Source organism: Lepus europaeus, chromosome 3, assembly GCF_033115175.1.
Source record: "Lepus europaeus isolate LE1 chromosome 3, mLepTim1.pri, whole genome shotgun sequence".
Taxonomy (NCBI): Eukaryota; Metazoa; Chordata; class Mammalia; order Lagomorpha; family Leporidae; genus Lepus; species Lepus europaeus.
In genome coordinates, this window is record NC_084829.1 from 31,211,378 (window position 1) to 31,227,155 (window position 15,778).

At 63.3% G+C, this 15,778-nt stretch overlaps 2 protein-coding genes across 4 annotated transcripts; one reads left to right on the forward strand and one right to left on the reverse strand.

Annotated features, from left to right (window-relative positions):
• The first annotated feature begins 1,283 nt into the window (after positions 1-1,283).
• DDR1 (discoidin domain receptor tyrosine kinase 1) lies at positions 1,284-15,778 on the forward strand. 3 transcript variants are annotated; one of them, XM_062185770.1, is made up of 18 exons: positions 1,284-1,452; positions 5,001-5,130; positions 5,222-5,324; positions 5,444-5,672; positions 8,090-8,237; positions 8,371-8,470; positions 8,826-9,012; positions 9,105-9,351; positions 9,793-9,888; positions 10,034-10,185; positions 10,779-10,944; positions 11,566-11,676; positions 12,683-12,927; positions 13,014-13,141; positions 13,278-13,496; positions 13,920-14,154; positions 14,582-14,731; positions 14,837-15,778. In XM_062185770.1, exons 2-18 carry the CDS (start codon positions 5,043-5,045, stop codon positions 14,975-14,977), a joined length of 2,745 nt encoding a protein of 914 aa, XP_062041754.1. In that variant the 5' UTR covers positions 1,284-1,452; positions 5,001-5,042; the 3' UTR covers positions 14,978-15,778. The 3 variants fall into 3 exon arrangements, with proteins under 3 accessions (XP_062041754.1, XP_062041755.1, XP_062041753.1); XM_062185769.1 differs by lacking the exon at positions 1,284-1,452 and adding an exon at positions 1,903-1,992; XM_062185771.1 differs by lacking the exons at positions 1,284-1,452; positions 11,566-11,676 and adding an exon at positions 1,902-1,992.
• Positions 6,131-6,818, reverse strand: LOC133756338 (platelet glycoprotein VI-like). Its single transcript, XM_062187070.1, is given in 3 exon segments — positions 6,131-6,465; positions 6,468-6,764; positions 6,767-6,818. Coding segments are annotated over 3 exon segments (684 nt in total).

Sequence of the window (15,778 nt, forward strand, 5' to 3'; positions counted from 1 at the left end):
GGGGTAGGTGCTCTGGGGGCTCCCAGGGGCTTCGGAGGGAGGGAAGGGTGGGAAAGAGGCAGTTTGTGACCCGGGGTGAGCTGCGTGTTAGCACGCCCCTCCGCAGTTTGTGAACTTGTGCCCGTGTGGGCCTGGGCCTCTCCCAGGGGGCTGGTCTCTTCCTGGTAGTGCGCTGGTGTGCTTGCCTGGTGGGGACTTGGAGTTTCTTCCTGGGGACCGTTGGCGGCTGCACACACGGTGTGTGTCTGTGTCTATTGAAGTGCAATGGAGCGAGAGACCTTGCCGTGACACTGTGAGGTTGTCCAGGTGGTTGGCAGGTGTGGGGGGTGTGGAGAGAGGCGGGGCTGCCGGCAGCTAGGAGCTGAGCAGGCGAAACACCTCCCACTCCAGGTCCATCTGTCTCCCACCTCGGCGCCCAGCCCAGCTGTTCTGTCTGTCCAAGCGCTCCACTCTGCCCTTCTCCTGGGGGTCTCGCTCCCCTTCCGTCTTGGCTGTGCCCCTATCCTGCTCCCCCCCAGCACCACCCACATCTCCATGGTCCATTTCCAGCCTCCTCTGCCAGAGGCCAGACACCCCCCACCCCTCCAGGGCTAGAGCCTGCTGGGAGGCGGTCCCAAGGGAACCGGGCAACACCCGAGAGTGCGCCGGCCTTTAGGCTCGGTGGCGACCCAGGCTGGAAAAGTAGAGAAGGGAGCCCAGACAGTACCAGGAAGGAGGTGTGAGAAGCAGGGCTGGCTAGACAGGTGAGCCCTGCTCCCTTCCCCCCGCGGCCCCAGCGGCTGGGCCTGGCGCGGGCCTGTGGGAACCTGCTGCTCCCGCCCCTGGGCCCCGCGGCTGCTTCCCCTTCGTTCCCAGCTCTCTCCAGGAACGGGGCCCCGAGGAGGGGGAGCCAGGAGGGGCGCTATCCCCTCGTGGCCCGCGTGCGTGGGACGCCCCCCGCTCCCCCCGGGAGTTCTCGGCTGCTGGTGGCGGCGGGGGAAGGGCTCGGCGCCTGGCGCACCAGGCGGCGGTTACGGCACCCGCGCGGGCACCGTGGCCCGGGAAGGACCTGGGGGAGGCGCCCGCGCGAGCACCGTGGCCCGGGAAGGACCTGGGGGAGGCGCGTGCGCGCGCGCGGGGCGGCGCGGGTGGGCGGGGCGCTCGGGCGTGGGAGCCGCGGGGCGGCGCGGGCGGCGCGAAGGCCGAGGGGTGGGAGCGGCGGCGGCGGCGGCGGCGGCGGCGGCGGCGCGGGGGAGGCGGCGCCTGGGCCCGAGCCGCCCCAGCGCTGGCTCCTCTCCCCGGAACAGGCCCCCGACAGCTGCTCGCGGGAGCCGCCTCCCGACACCCGAGCCCCGCCGGCGCCTCTCGCTCCCGGCTCCTGGCTGCCTCCGCCTCCCCCTCCCCTCGCCCCGCCGCCGCGGAGGCCCCAGTGTGGGGCCGGACGCCTGGGTTTGCCGGGAAGAGCGATGAGAGGTAGGGAGAGCGCGGGAGGACGCCGGGGCGGGGGGCGAGGGCCGGCGGGGAGGCGGGACGCCCGGCAGCTGGGCTCTGCTGGCTGAAAACGGCGAGGGCTCACCCCCGACCTCCGAGAAAGAGGACGGTCCAGCATTGAGGAAAGACCCCTTTACTCAGAGTGGAGGCACCGAACCCCCGCGGGGACAGGTGCGCCTGTGCAGCCCGCAGGGCCGGACTCCGCCCGGCCAGTCCTGGGGGGCATCTAATAACTGGGACCGCTCCCCAACGCAACTTCCAGCTGGACAGCCTGACCACGGCCCACACCCGATCTAGGAGCCCCCTCATCCCCTCTGGGTGGTCCGCGGGTTCTTCCTGGAGCTTACGTCACCGCCCAGTGAGCTCCTCCCCTGCCCCTCCCCCACGCCCCAGCCATCACCCCTCTGATCCCCTCTGGCTGGACCTTCTTGCCCCCCAGCCGGCGGCTGGTGCCGGGACCCACCGATGCCCGGGGGATGTAGATGTGTGCAGATCCGAGCGCTGCGGAGGAGACAGGTGGAGGTAGAGACGGGACTCTGCCCTTACCTGCCATTCTTCCCTCCCAGCTTTCCACCTGTTCCCCACCCCTTTGACTTCCCTTGGGCTCGTTGGCGCGTGGAGGTTGGGTCTCTGTTCTCCTGGGATGCTGTGCACGAGGGCCTGAGTATGTGCCTTCCACTGTCTTGGGATCACAGGAGCATGTGTTGTCTGTCATTTCACGGCACCAGCGTCTGAAGGTGGCTATTCACGAAGCGACGGGGTTGGACTTTGAATAAGGCCAAGGTGTGGGTGGGTGGAGGGTTCTGCAGCGCCTGTGTTTGCCCTGGCTCTGAAAGTCCTGGAGAGGAGGAGAGAGGTGTGTGTGTTCGGCCCCAGTGTTTACAGCGGGCTCAGCTGGTGTCTGACGGCGGGTGTGCACATGTGAGCGGCTGGTGCTGACTAGGGTGGGCGGTAGGGGTTGTGAGAGGCGAGGGGTGAAGGGGCTGAAGTCGGGGGTCCTGGCCTCTGGATTGTGTGGGTAGTGGGACAGGGGGGCGGGCGTGACCTGGATCTGACTGTGGGGTGAGACCTGTGGAGAGAGACAGGGGGGTTGGGGATGTTGGGGGACCTGTTGCCGCAGCCGCCTGCGTGCTGCTCCGGGTTTCTGTGCCTGGCTCTGCGCCCTGTGTTTCTGAGCCTGCTCTATTTACCTCCTGCTCTGCGTCCCCCCTCCACCCCACGCCTCCCCCTGCCTCCTATCCTCTGCCTGTCTTTGTATCTCTGCCCGGGGCTCCTCTCGCTCTGTCTGGCTCCAGTGAGTCATCTGGGATAGGCATGAAGGTTACCCAGGAGAACAAGAGCCCGCTGTTTCCGAGGGAGGTGGGGGTGGAGAGTGGCACCCAGGAATTTGTGCTGGTCCCCTGCACCCGGCGCCTGGACCCCCAGGGAACCAGGTGTGCAGCCTCTCCCTTCATAACCGAGTGCCCCCCACAACTCACTCATCCACCTCAGCTGCTGCTCCACAGCCCTGGGGTCTCAGCTGCCTCTTACATTCCTGCCCTAGAGCATTGTGGGAGCAGCTGGAGGAGGACAAAGGGATGGGGGAGTATCCCCCCACTCCTACCTCCTGGGGTGACCTGGCTTCTCTGTCTTTAGACCCGCCCCCATCTCCAAGGCAACTCAGCCTTTTCTCCAGCTCCAGGCTCTTCCTTCCGAGGCCAGCCGCCCCGCAGAAAGTGGGGTTGGGGGAAGGGGATGTCTGGGTCCGGCAGGGAGAGCTGCCGATGCTTTGAAGGAGGTGATGGCAGAGGAGGCCCTGGGCCGCGGCAGGTAGCGCGCTTGGATTCCTTCCAGATTCCAGGGCCCAGAGCATTCCGTGCAGGGCCGGGGACTGGCTCAGACTGGGGTAGCGTGTCCTGCAGCCTGGATTCCTGGGAGATGCCAGTTGCTGTGGTTTTAGGTGGGGTCAGCTACCTGGGAGGGACAGAGTTGGGATTCTTGAACTTTAGTGGACACAGGTCACCTAGGACGGTGTGTGTGCGGATTCTGATCTGGCAGGGCTGAGATTCTGTGTCACCAAGGTGTTGCGTGGCTGCTGGTTCGCTGGCTACACTGGGTCCTGAGTGCCCCAGAGGGCAGTGAGGCTGGGCGGCCCTGGGGTCCCCCACTCCCTCTAGGTGGGAGGGGACCAGGACCAGCTGCTCCAGGTTTTTCTGATGTTTAATTCTATCATAGCCTCAACAAGTAGTTGCCTAACCTTTTTGGAGACACCTTTATTTTTTAAAAATAAACTGATTTTTGTATTTTATATATCATGTGATTTTACACAAAGGCATGGCAGCTACCATTATTATATATTTTAGAAAAATAGTACAGTCTGCCTGTCTTTTCCTTTTCTGTTTGCTTTTCCTTTTTTCACCTCATTCACATTGTTAATTTGTGTTTTATTGTAATACGGATCCTCTCAACACACATACAAGTACACATACAAACACTGGGATTTTTTTTTTTCCAAAGGATGGGGTAATTTTTCATGTTTCTGTATCCAACAGTTGCATAAAGGAATCACACAAGCTGGAGATTTGTGTGCTGTTTTGTTACTTCTCATAGCCACATGGGAGTCCACGGACCTTCTTTTCTGCCCCCCACCCCCCAGCTGGTCCCCTCTGGGCATTCACAGGGCTTGTGACCATGAATGTGGGTCCTTACAAACAGGACCACAATAAGCATCTCTGTGTTCTTTCTGTGGCTTCACCCACTCCCTCTGGTTACATCATGGGGGGTGGGGGGATACTGGGAGCAGAGGATATGTCTTTTCGATTAAGAGAGACCTCACTGGAATGCCTTCCCGATAGCTCCCAGCACCACGGTCCTGCCGTCAACTCTGTGCCACCTTTTTTGTCTCTGCCACCTGTAAGATGCTACAGCCTTAAAAGATATTTTGCCAATCTGATATGTATTTCCCTGATGCTACTGAATGGACTATTTCAAACAAAAATGGTTTGTTGGTAATTTGGCTTTGTTTGTCTGTGAAATGATTGTTCAGATCCTTTGGCTATTTTTGCATTGGGTCGTTTGTGTCTTCTCCTTGTCAGTTTGCGAGAGGCCTTAGTTTATTCTAATCATGAGCCCTTTTTCTGTCCTGTGTGTTATAAGCACTCTTTGTGGATTTGCCGTTGGTGCGAAGCCGGCGTGCGTGAGGCTGTTTGCCCTTTACTTTTCTGGGAAATGGGGCTCTAGACAAGTTATGTAACTGAGGGCTGCTGGGCCCCATGTGGGTAGTAACAGCCTCAACCTTGCAAAGTGAGTGTGGGGATAAAATTATGGATTCTGTTTAAGGGCCTGCCCTGGTGTCTGGCACCAGGGAGCTACCTAAAAATATTGCTGCTGCTGCTGCTGTCACAGAGTGACCCTCACTGTCGTCTGACTGCTCTTGCTCCCAGAGCAGCCTGTTCTGTCTCTGTCTATCGCTGTCGGCTGTGAGTCAGTCCTGCCCGCCCCCCGACCACCCCCATTGACTCACTGCCTGCTGTCTACTTTGTGCCCTGCAGAGATGCTGCCCCCACCCCCGTAGGCCCGAGGCATCAGGAGCTATGGGGCCAGGGGCCCTGTCCTCTCTACTGGTCTTGCTGCTCCTGGTGGCGACTGGAGATGCCGACATGAAGGGCCATTTTGACCCTGGTGAGGAGACTGCCTCGGGGCCCTGAGGGGTGGGGACTTGGGAGGCAGAGAGCCAGGGGCGCTGACCTGTTGCACGCCTCTGTTCACGCAGCCAAGTGCCGCTACGCCCTGGGCATGCAGGACCGCACCATCCCCGACAGCGACATCTCTGTCTCCAGCTCCTGGTCTGACTCCACTGCTGCCCGCCACAGCAGGTACCCGGCACACTTGGCATTGCCCTCGGGGGCTGCCGCCAGCCCTTCCCGCCCCTCCGCCCAAACCCAGAGGCTTTGGTGGGGGTCAGTTGTTCCCGTGACCTCTTTCCCCCTCCCAGGCTAGAGAGCAGCGACGGAGACGGGGCGTGGTGCCCTGCAGGGCCGGTGTTCCCCAAGGAGGAGGAGTACCTGCAGGTGGACCTCCGGCGGCTGCACCTGGTGGCTCTGGTGGGCACCCAGGGGCGCCATGCTGGGGGCCTGGGCAAGGAGTTCTCCCGCAGCTACCGGCTGCGTTACTCCCGGGATGGCCACCGCTGGATGGACTGGAAGGACCGCTGGGGTCAGGAGGTGAGACTGGCAAGGGCAGTGCCCGGGAAGGTTGGCTCCCCTCTCCTCCAGCTATGCCGTAGACGCCGCCTGCCCCCCCCCCCCCCCCCCCCCGTGCGTGTCAGCTCCACCTTGTCTCACAAACCTGCCTGCCTCCTGGCCCCCTTCACCTGGATGGCTGATGGGTGGCTCACCCTTGCGTTCACTTCCAGGCTGAACTCCATTCCCACGCCAAGCGTGCCCCTTCCCCAGCATTCCCCAGCTCAGGAAGCAGCACCACTGTTACCCAGTGGCTGGGCCGCGAGCTGCTTTGACATCACTGGTTCCTCTTTTTCTCTCACCTTCTCTCGCGAGGCATCAGTAAGGCCAGTGTGTTCTGCCTGCATGCTGTTCTCCAAGTCCCTTCACTTTTTTTTTTTTTAATTTTTTTTTTTAAGTAAAAATCATCATGTTTTAAATAATGACATTTCTAAGTAGTTTTAAGTAGAAATCAAGATCCTCTTTGTTGCTCGCTTGTTGCCTGCTCTTTGGAAGCTGGATCTGACACACGGCCTTATTCCTGTGACCGTGAGCTCCAGGGGGTCGCTGGGGGCCGACCACAGGTGCGGCGAGGCACTGGAGAAGCTGTAGCACCTGTAGGTCCCGCTGTGGGTGGCTGTCACCGTGACAATGGGGAAGTTGGCCTGGTACCACTTCCCGGGCCGCTTCTGGAGCCCGGCCTGCCCCTCCTTGTACAGAGCAAAGCGGTCGAAGCCATACTGGGTCTGACACTGCAGGGTCACGTCCCCTCCCAAGGACACCGCAGGGCTGGGACCGTCAGCAGGGGCTTGGCAAAAACTCCGGTGGCCACCAGCTCCAGGTGCTCGCTCGGGGGCGACCAGCGGCTCCCGTTCTGGTAGGAGCAGCGGTAGCGGCCTGCGGAGGCCCTGCTCATGGCCGGGATGATGAGGGCGTCCTGGTTACTGTACTCCTTTGTGCCCAGCTGCTCCAGGCGGTACAGGTCCACGCCCGGGGGCCCCCGGCACCGCAGCGTCACCGGCGTGTCCAGGGGCACCAGGGCGCTGGGCTGGGCCTGCAGGGCCGGCCTGGGGAGGGGGCCGTGCTGCCCCCGGTCACCGGCACCAGACACAGCCCAAGGCAGAACAGGACACAGCCGGGTGCAGCCATGGCTCCTGAGCCGGGCCCAGGGTGCACGGAGGCCAAGTGCCCCTCCCCCGCCAGCCCCAGCCTCGTCCTGGCCGGGATGACTCTTTTTTTTTAATTTTTAAAAATTTATTTGAAAGGCAGAGTTATAGAGGCAGAGAGAGAGAGAGGCCTTCCATCCGCTGGTTTACTCCCCAAATGGCCACAATGGCCAGAGCTGGGCCAATCCAAAGTCAGGAGCTTCTTCTGGATCTCCTGCGTGGGTACAGGAGCCCAAAGACTTGGGCCATCTTCTACTGCTTTCCCAGGCCATAGCAGAGAGCTGGATCGGAAAAGGAGCAGCCAGGGACTTAAACCGGCGCCCATGTGGGATGCCAGCGCTGCTGCAGGCAGGGGCTTAACCCATTATACCCCAGCAGCAGCCCTGAGTCCCTTTGCTTCTGCCCTTCCACTTTTGCGGCCCCAGCCTCTCTGCTTAGATGGATGCAGTGGTTTCCAGACCGTCTACCTGCCCCTGCGCTTTGTGGCCTCAGCCTGCAGACTGTATCTGATCTCAGACTGCATCAGATCGGTCACACCTGCATCACCCCGCCTATCTGCCACTCTGCGGGGGAGGGGGTGCAGGCTGCTTGGCCCGTGAGGCCCTGCTTGCCCTTTCCTCCTTGGCCACACTGCCTCCCTGGGAGTCCCTGGAACGAGCCATGGCTCCTGGCCACACCGTCAGGATGTTGCTCGCTGTTCTTCCCCAGGCCCAGGCCTTGCTCCACTGGGTTTTCCCCTGTGACGTCGCCTTCTGGGAGAGTCTTTCCCGACCACGCCCCTCACTGCTCTGTCCCCACTTCCCACCTCTGCTCATCACAGCTGTTTCTCCTCCTGGACTTGCAGTCCCGCCAGGGCACGGGGTGGGCACCCAGCCAACCGCTGCTGAATGAACAGAGGGAAATGGGGTGGCGCTGGGGCAGGGCTGCAGGGCTTGGGGGGCACGGGGTGAACGACTCCTCCCAAGCGGTGGGATGCGGGGCTTGGACAGAAGTGGATGGAGCCAGCAAGGAGACGGGGGAGCCGAGACTGGAGTTAGAGAACAGACGGTCGGGACGAGTGAGGCAACCAGGGGCCCTGCTGCAGGCCCTCGTTTTTCGGATGCCTGGCTGCACCCACAGTGCTGTGTGCTTGGTGCCATCCGTCACGGGTCTCTTGGTGGCCGGGCTGGGTGGGGTCTGGGCCAGGGCTGGGAAGTTAGAACTGACCTTGACCTGGAGCCCCTTTGACCTCCCCCCATTTCCTGACGCCCCTAGATTATCTCAGGCAACGAAGACCCTGACGGCGTGGTGCTGAAGGACCTGGGGCCCCCCATGGTGGCCCGGCTGGTCCGCTTCTACCCCCGGGCTGACCGGGTCATGAGCGTCTGCCTGCGGGTGGAGCTCTACGGCTGCCTCTGGAGGGGTGAGTCGGTCGGCGCCCCTTCCCCTGGGAGCCCCGTGCCTGGCCTGAGAACTGGGGCCTGGGACCCTCGCAGGCCTCGGACGCAGGGGGGGACGGCGGCTTTGTGCCTCTGACACCCCTCTCCCCTGCCCAGATGGCCTCCTGTCTTACACAGCCCCTGTGGGGCAGACGATGTACCTGTCTGAGGCCGTGCACCTCAATGACTCCACCTATGATGGCTACACTGTCAGCGGGTGAGACGATCAGGCCTGGGGCCTGGTGGTGCGGGAGGGCGAAGGGTGGGGGCTGGTAGGGGGTCGAGGGCAGGACCAGGGACGGAGGGTAGCAGGGTGACCACTGGCCCACAGGACACTGTGTGTGCGGAGTAGAAAAAGGAACCCCTTTACTAAGAACGTCTGTTGGCAATCGTCACGGTGCACGCCTAGCGACTGTAGGGCCCGCCCTAGGCGCGTTGCCTTGGTGCGGTACCTGTGACTTCCTGGGGCCCGGGAGGGGAGCAGAGGCGAGGCTGTACGGGGTTGGAGCAGGATGGGCTGAGTGGGACAGGGCCCACTGCAGGGGCAGCGGTTACTTCTGAGCCCCTTGCAGGTTGCAGTACGGAGGCCTGGGCCAGCTGGCGGATGGCGTGGTGGGACTGGATGACTTCAGGCAGAGCCAGGAGCTGCGGGTGTGGCCAGGCTATGACTACGTGGGATGGAGCAACCAGAGCTTCCCCAGCGGCTACGTGGAGATGGAGTTTGAGTTTGACCGGCTGCGGGCCTTCCAGGCCATGCAGGTGAGGGCTCCGCAGCCAGGGTGGGGGCCGAGAGGGTGCCCCCCCCACCAGCTGTTCTGCCCTTGACACTTGTCCCTTGTCCCCTGTCGCAGGTCCACTGTAACAACATGCACACGCTGGGAGCCCGCCTGCCAGGCGGGGTGGAATGTCGCTTCAGGCGGGGCCCCGCAGTGGCCTGGGAGGGGGAGCCGGTGCGCCACGCCCTGGGGGGCAGCCTGGGGGACCCCAGAGCCCGGGCCGTGTCCGTGCCCCTGGGCGGCCGCGTGGGGCGCTTTCTGCAGTGCCGTTTCCTCTTTGGGGGGCCGTGGCTGCTCTTCAGCGAAATCTCCTTCATCTCAGGTGAGCCCCTGGGTTCCCGGCTGACTCCGTTCCCGACCCCGCAGTGCCCCCCGAGGGTCCCTTCCTGGTGTGCTGTTCACCCAGGGCTGCCCAGAGTCCCAGGAGCTCCACTGCCCCCTTTGTGCCTGCCTGCCTAAGGCAGTGAGCAGCGTGCAATACTGGTTGTAAAACATGGCAGCGCGTCCGTGTCAGCTCAGCTTCTTCCAGAGCTTCCTGTGCCTGGGGCCCTTGGCCTGGCTTCCCCTCCTCTGCCCATAATTCAGCAAGGGAAGAGTTAACATCCACGGCAGCCAGGGACTCCCAGGACCCTGCCGGCGCCTGTCTGGTCAGCAGGCCAGTCTGAGCTTGTGTGCGCTGAGTGTCACCCTCTATCTGTCTCCCGCACGGAGTGCTTGCCTCCCTGGGGCTCCTCTGACACCCCCTTCCCTCCCTTCTCCCCAGATGTGGTGAATGACTCCTCCCAGGCCCTGGGAGGCACCTTCCCGCCCGCCCCCTGGTGGCCGCCGGGCCCACCGCCCACCAACTTCAGCAGCCTGGGTGAGCACCACGGGCCAGATGCCCCCCCCCCCCCCCCCCGCAAACCTCCCCACTGGGGGCAGGTGCTGCTCCTCCCCAGGGCCTCCCCTCCGTGGGGGTGGGGAGCCTCCTGCGCGGCTGGCACTGACCCTTCTGCTTCTGCCAGAGCTGGAGCCGCGGGGCCAGCAGCCCGTGGCCAAGGCGGAGGGGAGCCCCACCGCCATCCTCATCGGCTGCCTGGTGGCCATCATCCTGCTGCTGCTGCTCATCATCGCCCTCATGCTGTGGCGGCTGCACTGGCGCAGGCTCCTGGGCAAGGTGGGCGCGGCCCGCCGGCAGGGCCCGGGCCGGGGGATCCCAGGGAGGGCGCTGGCTTCCCATCCTTGGGCCTGCAGGGAGAGGCAGGGGCAGTGGATCCCAGGAGGAGGGGCCTGGAAAGGGCAGCCTGGCAGGGACAGGGACCCCAGATGCAGCTGGTCTGGGGCTGCTGAGGTGGGGGAGGGCGGGGGAAGGCCGGGGCAGTGAGCCTCCCGCCCTCCCCTTCTGCCAGGCCCCCTCTGGCCAGCCCTGCCGAGCCTGTTGTCGCCTGCTGAGTGTGGTGCGAGAAGAGCCAATAGGAGCCGCCTGGCGCTCCCAGGCCTGTGTGTTCTGGGTGGGGTTCAGCGCTGGCCACGGCATTAAGGCTGCTACTTACGGTGGTCAGATTTGGGTCGGAATCGCGTTGTGAGACATCAGGGAACTTGCGTCAGTGCTCTTGAGCTTCAGTTGCTTTACCCGTGAGATGGGAGCCCGTGGGAGCTACAGCTGTAGGCTTTCTGGGGGGACTAAACACAGGTGCAGCACTCAGCAGAGAGTCAGGAGGTGCGTGCTGAGCAGTGGCTGTGTTGACACGTCCCGTTCCCCGTACCAAGGCCGAGCGGCGGGTGTTGGAGGAGGAGCTGACGGTTCACCTCTCGGTCCCCGGCGACACCATCCTCATCAACAACCGCCCGGGGCCTCGGGAGCCACCCCCTTACCAAGAGCCCCGACCGCGTGGGAATCCACCTCACTCTGCCCCCTGTGTCCCCAATGGCTCTGGTAAGACCCACCTGTTCCAGCTCTGCCCTCCCCTCTCCTCTCCCATTCTCTTCTCTCTGTGTCTTCTCTAGTTTCAACTCCGTATTTCTGTGACCCAGGTCATCTCTGTCACTCCATGTCCCCACCACGGAGTCACCCTGTGTTACCCATCATCCCTAGTGGTCTCATCCTGTCTCTGTCTCCTATATTTCTGTCTTCTCTGCTGTGCCCTCTTGTTGTGTCTTCTCGGCCCCTCTTTTACCCAGACTCGCTGTATTTATTCTGTCTGGTCCTCTGTCCATCCTCCGTCATCCAGCCATCTACGCTCATATGTCCATCTGTCCATCATCCACGCACCCATCCATCACCCACTTACCCATGCACCCATCCACATTCCAGTCATCTAGCCATTCTCCCCATCCATCCGTCTGGCACCCACTGATTCCTCCATCAGCCCACATTTCCATCAGTCATCCATCCAGCTGCCCCTCCCTCTGCAGGTTCCCGTGTTATCCTGTCTTGGTCGCTGTCCCTTAGGGCATTCTTGCCATCAGCCCGGGTCTTGCCCTATCCCAGGTCTTCCTGTCTGTCTGGCCTCGAGTCTCATCCCTTCCCCGTGTCTCCCCCGCCTTCTCCCGACAGCGTTGCTGCTCTCCAATCCAGCCTACCGCCTCCTTCTGGCCACTTACGCCCGTCCCCCTCGAGGCCCGGGCCCCCCCACACCCGCCTGGGCCAAACCCACCAACACCCAGGGTAAGCCCCTCTGCCCCGGGCTCTGCCAGGCTCCCCATCCCTCTGATGGGGCCGGGAAAAGCCCGCAGCGCGCATTGCCTCTCCACTGTGGCCTCTTCTGCTCTCCCGAGCTCCGGGGCAGGAAGCTCTCGTCCCCTGAGCTCGCCGCCCCCGCCTCTTGCTGCTTTGCAAGGCCTCCCTAGAAAGCTTATGGGTCTCAGCTCCGTCCTGTCCTGCCCCCTGCCCCTCTCTGCGGCCCTCCTGAGCTAGAGATGAGACTGCCGCGTGGCCCCAGGCGCTCTCGTAACTCCCCGTTTATTCTCCCCTCTCTCTAGCGCTGCGAGGAGGAGGGCCTCCCACCCTGGGCACCTGCCCTCTCCCCCCGTGTGTCCTCTCTCTGCAGGCCCAGAGGTGAAGGCTCACGCCCCCACCCTTCTCTCTGTCCCTCCTCTCCTCTGTGTTGCCTTCTCCCCGCGGCCGCTCCCCAGGGCTAAGAGGGGACGGCTCTGCTTCATTCCTGTCTGTGAACCACTTGTCGTGGGGGCCGCGAGGACCTGTTCCCCTCCCCCCCTCCGTGTGCCCTGTCTCTGCTTGTCTTTGAGCTTGGTGTGTGGGGTCGGGAGGGCCTGGGTAACTGGGGCAGATATAACCGGGATGCAGGGGCAGGGAGCAGGGGTGTGGCGGGGTGGAGGGGAGAGCTGGCTGGGGAGGAAGGGGCTGTCGGGAGCAGGACAGGGGTGTGGAAGGAGGGTCGTGGATGGCTGGGCTGCGCTTCTTCAGCGGTGGGGGCGGAATTCCTCCGCCAGCCAGGCTGTGCTGGGAGAGCCCCGAGAGTAAGATGTGGAAGGGTTGGCTGCACCCTTTCCGTGCCATGAACACTGTCTCTGGCATTGCTAACTTGCTCCGTGCCAGGGCCTTCTCTGGCTCGAGGTGTCAGGGAAGAGCCAGGCAGGCCCAGCCTGCGGGTGGAGAGCTGCGCCCGCCTCAGGGCCTGTGCCTAATGCCTTCTCTCCCCTCGCTCCTGCAGCCTGCACCGGCCACTACATGGAGCCCGAGAAGCCGGGTGCCCCGCTTCTGCCCCCGCCCCCCCAGAACAGCGTCCCCCATTACGCCGAGGCCGACATCGTCACCCTGCAGGGCGTCACCGGGGGCAACACGTACGCGGTGCCCGCGCTGCCGCCAGGGGCAGCTGCAGACGGGCCCCCCCGCGTGGATTTCCCCCGGTCACGGCTCCGTTTCAAGGAGAAGCTCGGCGAGGGCCAGTTTGGGGAGGTAAGGGGGACGCCGGCCCGACCGCCGCCAGCGTGTGACCCGGAGCCCACGCAGACCTCGTGAGCCTGGTGACCCCTATTCCCCAGGTGCACCTCTGTGAGGTGGAGAGCCCCCAGGACCTGGTCAGTCTCGATTTCCCCCTTCACGTGCGCAAGGGGCAACCCCTGCTGGTGGCTGTCAAGATCCTCCGGCCAGATGCCACCAAGAATGCCAGGTGAGGATCCGGTGTCCGGGGAAGGGGGTATGCGCGCTGGGCCGGGGGTGCGCGGCCTTTGGTCTTTGTGAGTGGAGTGCGGGGGGAGGTTCAGGCCAGCCTTCGGCGCTGCCCCCACCGTCTGACTGTTCTCTAGGAATGACTTCCTGAAAGAGGTGAAAATCATGTCTCGGCTCAAGGACCCAAACATCATCCGGCTGCTGGGCGTGTGTGTGCAGGACGACCCGCTCTGCATGATAACCGACTACATGGAGAACGGGGACCTGAACCAGTTCCTCAGTGCCCACCAGCTGGAGGACAAGGCGGCCGAGGGAGCCCCCGCGGACGGGGAGGCCGCCCAGGGGCCCACCATCAGGTACGGCCCTTCCCTGACACTGCCTCCCAAGTGGACCTCCTCCTCGCCCCTCATCCAGCCTTAGCAGGGAGTGGGGAGAGCCGGGGAGAGTCTCCTGGAAGGGGTCTGGAATAGGAACGTGTGGCCACCTTGGTCCAGGAAGTCCAGGAACTCAGCCAGCAAGGTTGCAGATTCCTGTGGGGGAGGGGGACGTGCCATGAATCCCTCTGCCCTCTCTCACCCTTGCTCCTGGGCCCAGGTTGATGAGCTCCTTGGGGTTGGTTGGCCCAGGCGGGTTGAGTTGGGAGCCTGCCTCTGGGTTTCCCTGGTGCTCCCCCGGTCTGGGCAGCGAGCCCCCCTAGCTCTCCTAGACGGGAATCTGTGAAGCAGGGAGAAGGCTGGGCTGCTCCCAAGTGACCCTCTGTCGTCGGCTCCCTTCCCCAGCTACCCGATGCTGCTGCACGTGGCGGCCCAGATCGCCTCGGGCATGCGCTATTTGGCCACCCTCAACTTTGTGCACCGCGACCTGGCCACGCGGAACTGCCTGGTTGGGGAAAATTTCACCATCAAAATCGCAGACTTTGGCATGAGCCGGAACCTCTATGCCGGGGACTATTACCGCGTGCAGGGCCGGGCGGTGCTGCCCATCCGGTGGATGGCCTGGGAGTGCATCCTCATGGTGAGAGGGGCAGGGGCAGGGTACACGCATGAAGGCACTGGCGGCCACTCACAGCTCCCTGTGTCCCTCGGTCTCTGCCTGCTCTGGGCTGGGGTTTCCTATCCTGCACAATGAATTAGTTTCCCTCTGGCTCAGGACTGGAGCAGGCGGGAGGGAAGCTGGGCCCAAGAATGGGTGAGGGGCGCAGAGTCAGGGTGGCAGAGAGATTAGGGGGTCAGAGGGGGGCAGGTGGGGAGACCGAGTCAGAACCAGAAAATGGGGGGCCGGCAGAGAGCAAGGGCATGGGCCAGGGCCTGGGAGAGTGCACCGGGGCTCAGGAAAACAAGGCGGGTGGGGAGGGGGAGAGGAGCAGGCTCCCCAGGGAGCTGCGGATGGGCTGGGTGGACGGGCGCTTCCCGCAGCCTGACGTCGCCTTCTCCATGGGCAGGGCAAGTTCACGACTGCGAGTGACGTGTGGGCCTTTGGGGTGACGCTGTGGGAGGTGCTGATGCTCTGCAGGGCCCAGCCCTTCGGGCAGCTCACAGATGAGCAGGTCATCGAGAATGCGGGAGAGTTCTTCCGGGACCAGGGCCGGCAGGTGAGCACCTGGCGTGGAGGAGGGGAGCAGGTGTGCAGGGCAGGCCACGTGGAGACTAAAGCCCGTCCGCTCTCTGCCCCTTGGCCTCGCTGCCGCCCCTCGCAGGTGTACCTGTCTCGGCCGCCTGCCTGCCCGCAGGGCCTGTATGAGCTGATGCTCCAGTGTTGGAGCCGGGAGCCTGAGCAGCGCCCGCCCTTTGCCCAGCTGCATCGCTTCCTGGCCGAGGATGCGCTCAACACCGTGTGAACGTGTGCGGCAACATCCAGCCGCCCCTGCCTTCAGGGCGCCGCCCGCCCGGGGAAGCCGGCAGTGCCCCGATTTGCCACGCCACGCCTCAGAGAGGCAGTGTGGCCGCAGGGGGCTGGGCCTGCCCTTCCCCAGCTGGCCCCTCCTTCCCTAACGGCCTCTGTCGCCCACCCAGCTGGCCCTGACCACTTCCAGCCACCGTTGAGGGAGCGGTGGGGCAGAGGTAGGGCAGACACTGGACATGGCCGTTGGAGCACCTGGGCCGCACTGGACAACACTGGTTCTGGGGAGGTGGCTGTGCCCCCCCAGCTTCTCTCTTCCTGTCACACACTGGACCCCTCTGGCTGAGAATTCGGGGCAGGCGGTGAGGAGGACGAGAAGGGAAGACGATGGTCCCTTGAGCCCAGTCCTGGAGGTGCTCTCAGCTCTGGCTTCTTCCTCCGCCATCCCCTGCAACACTGAAGCTGGGGGCTGACCCCTGCCCCGGCCCTCAGTCCTCCCCCTTCCCACCTGCCATGTTGTAGCTAGAACTTCCCTACGCCTGTCCGTTTCTGTGGAGTAAATATTGGGGTTAGGGGGAAAGAGGAAACGATGGCCTGTGGCCTTTCGGGTTGGACATCTCTGTTGTAGTTGCCACATTGGTTTTTCTATAATCACTTGGGGTTTGTACATTTCTGGGGGGAGAGACACAGATTTTTACACTAATATATGAACCTAGCTGAGGCAGTTTTAATCCCCTGCACTAGGCAGGTAATAATAAAGGTTGAGTTTTCCAGAGCTGTAAGTGGATTTCTGGGAGTG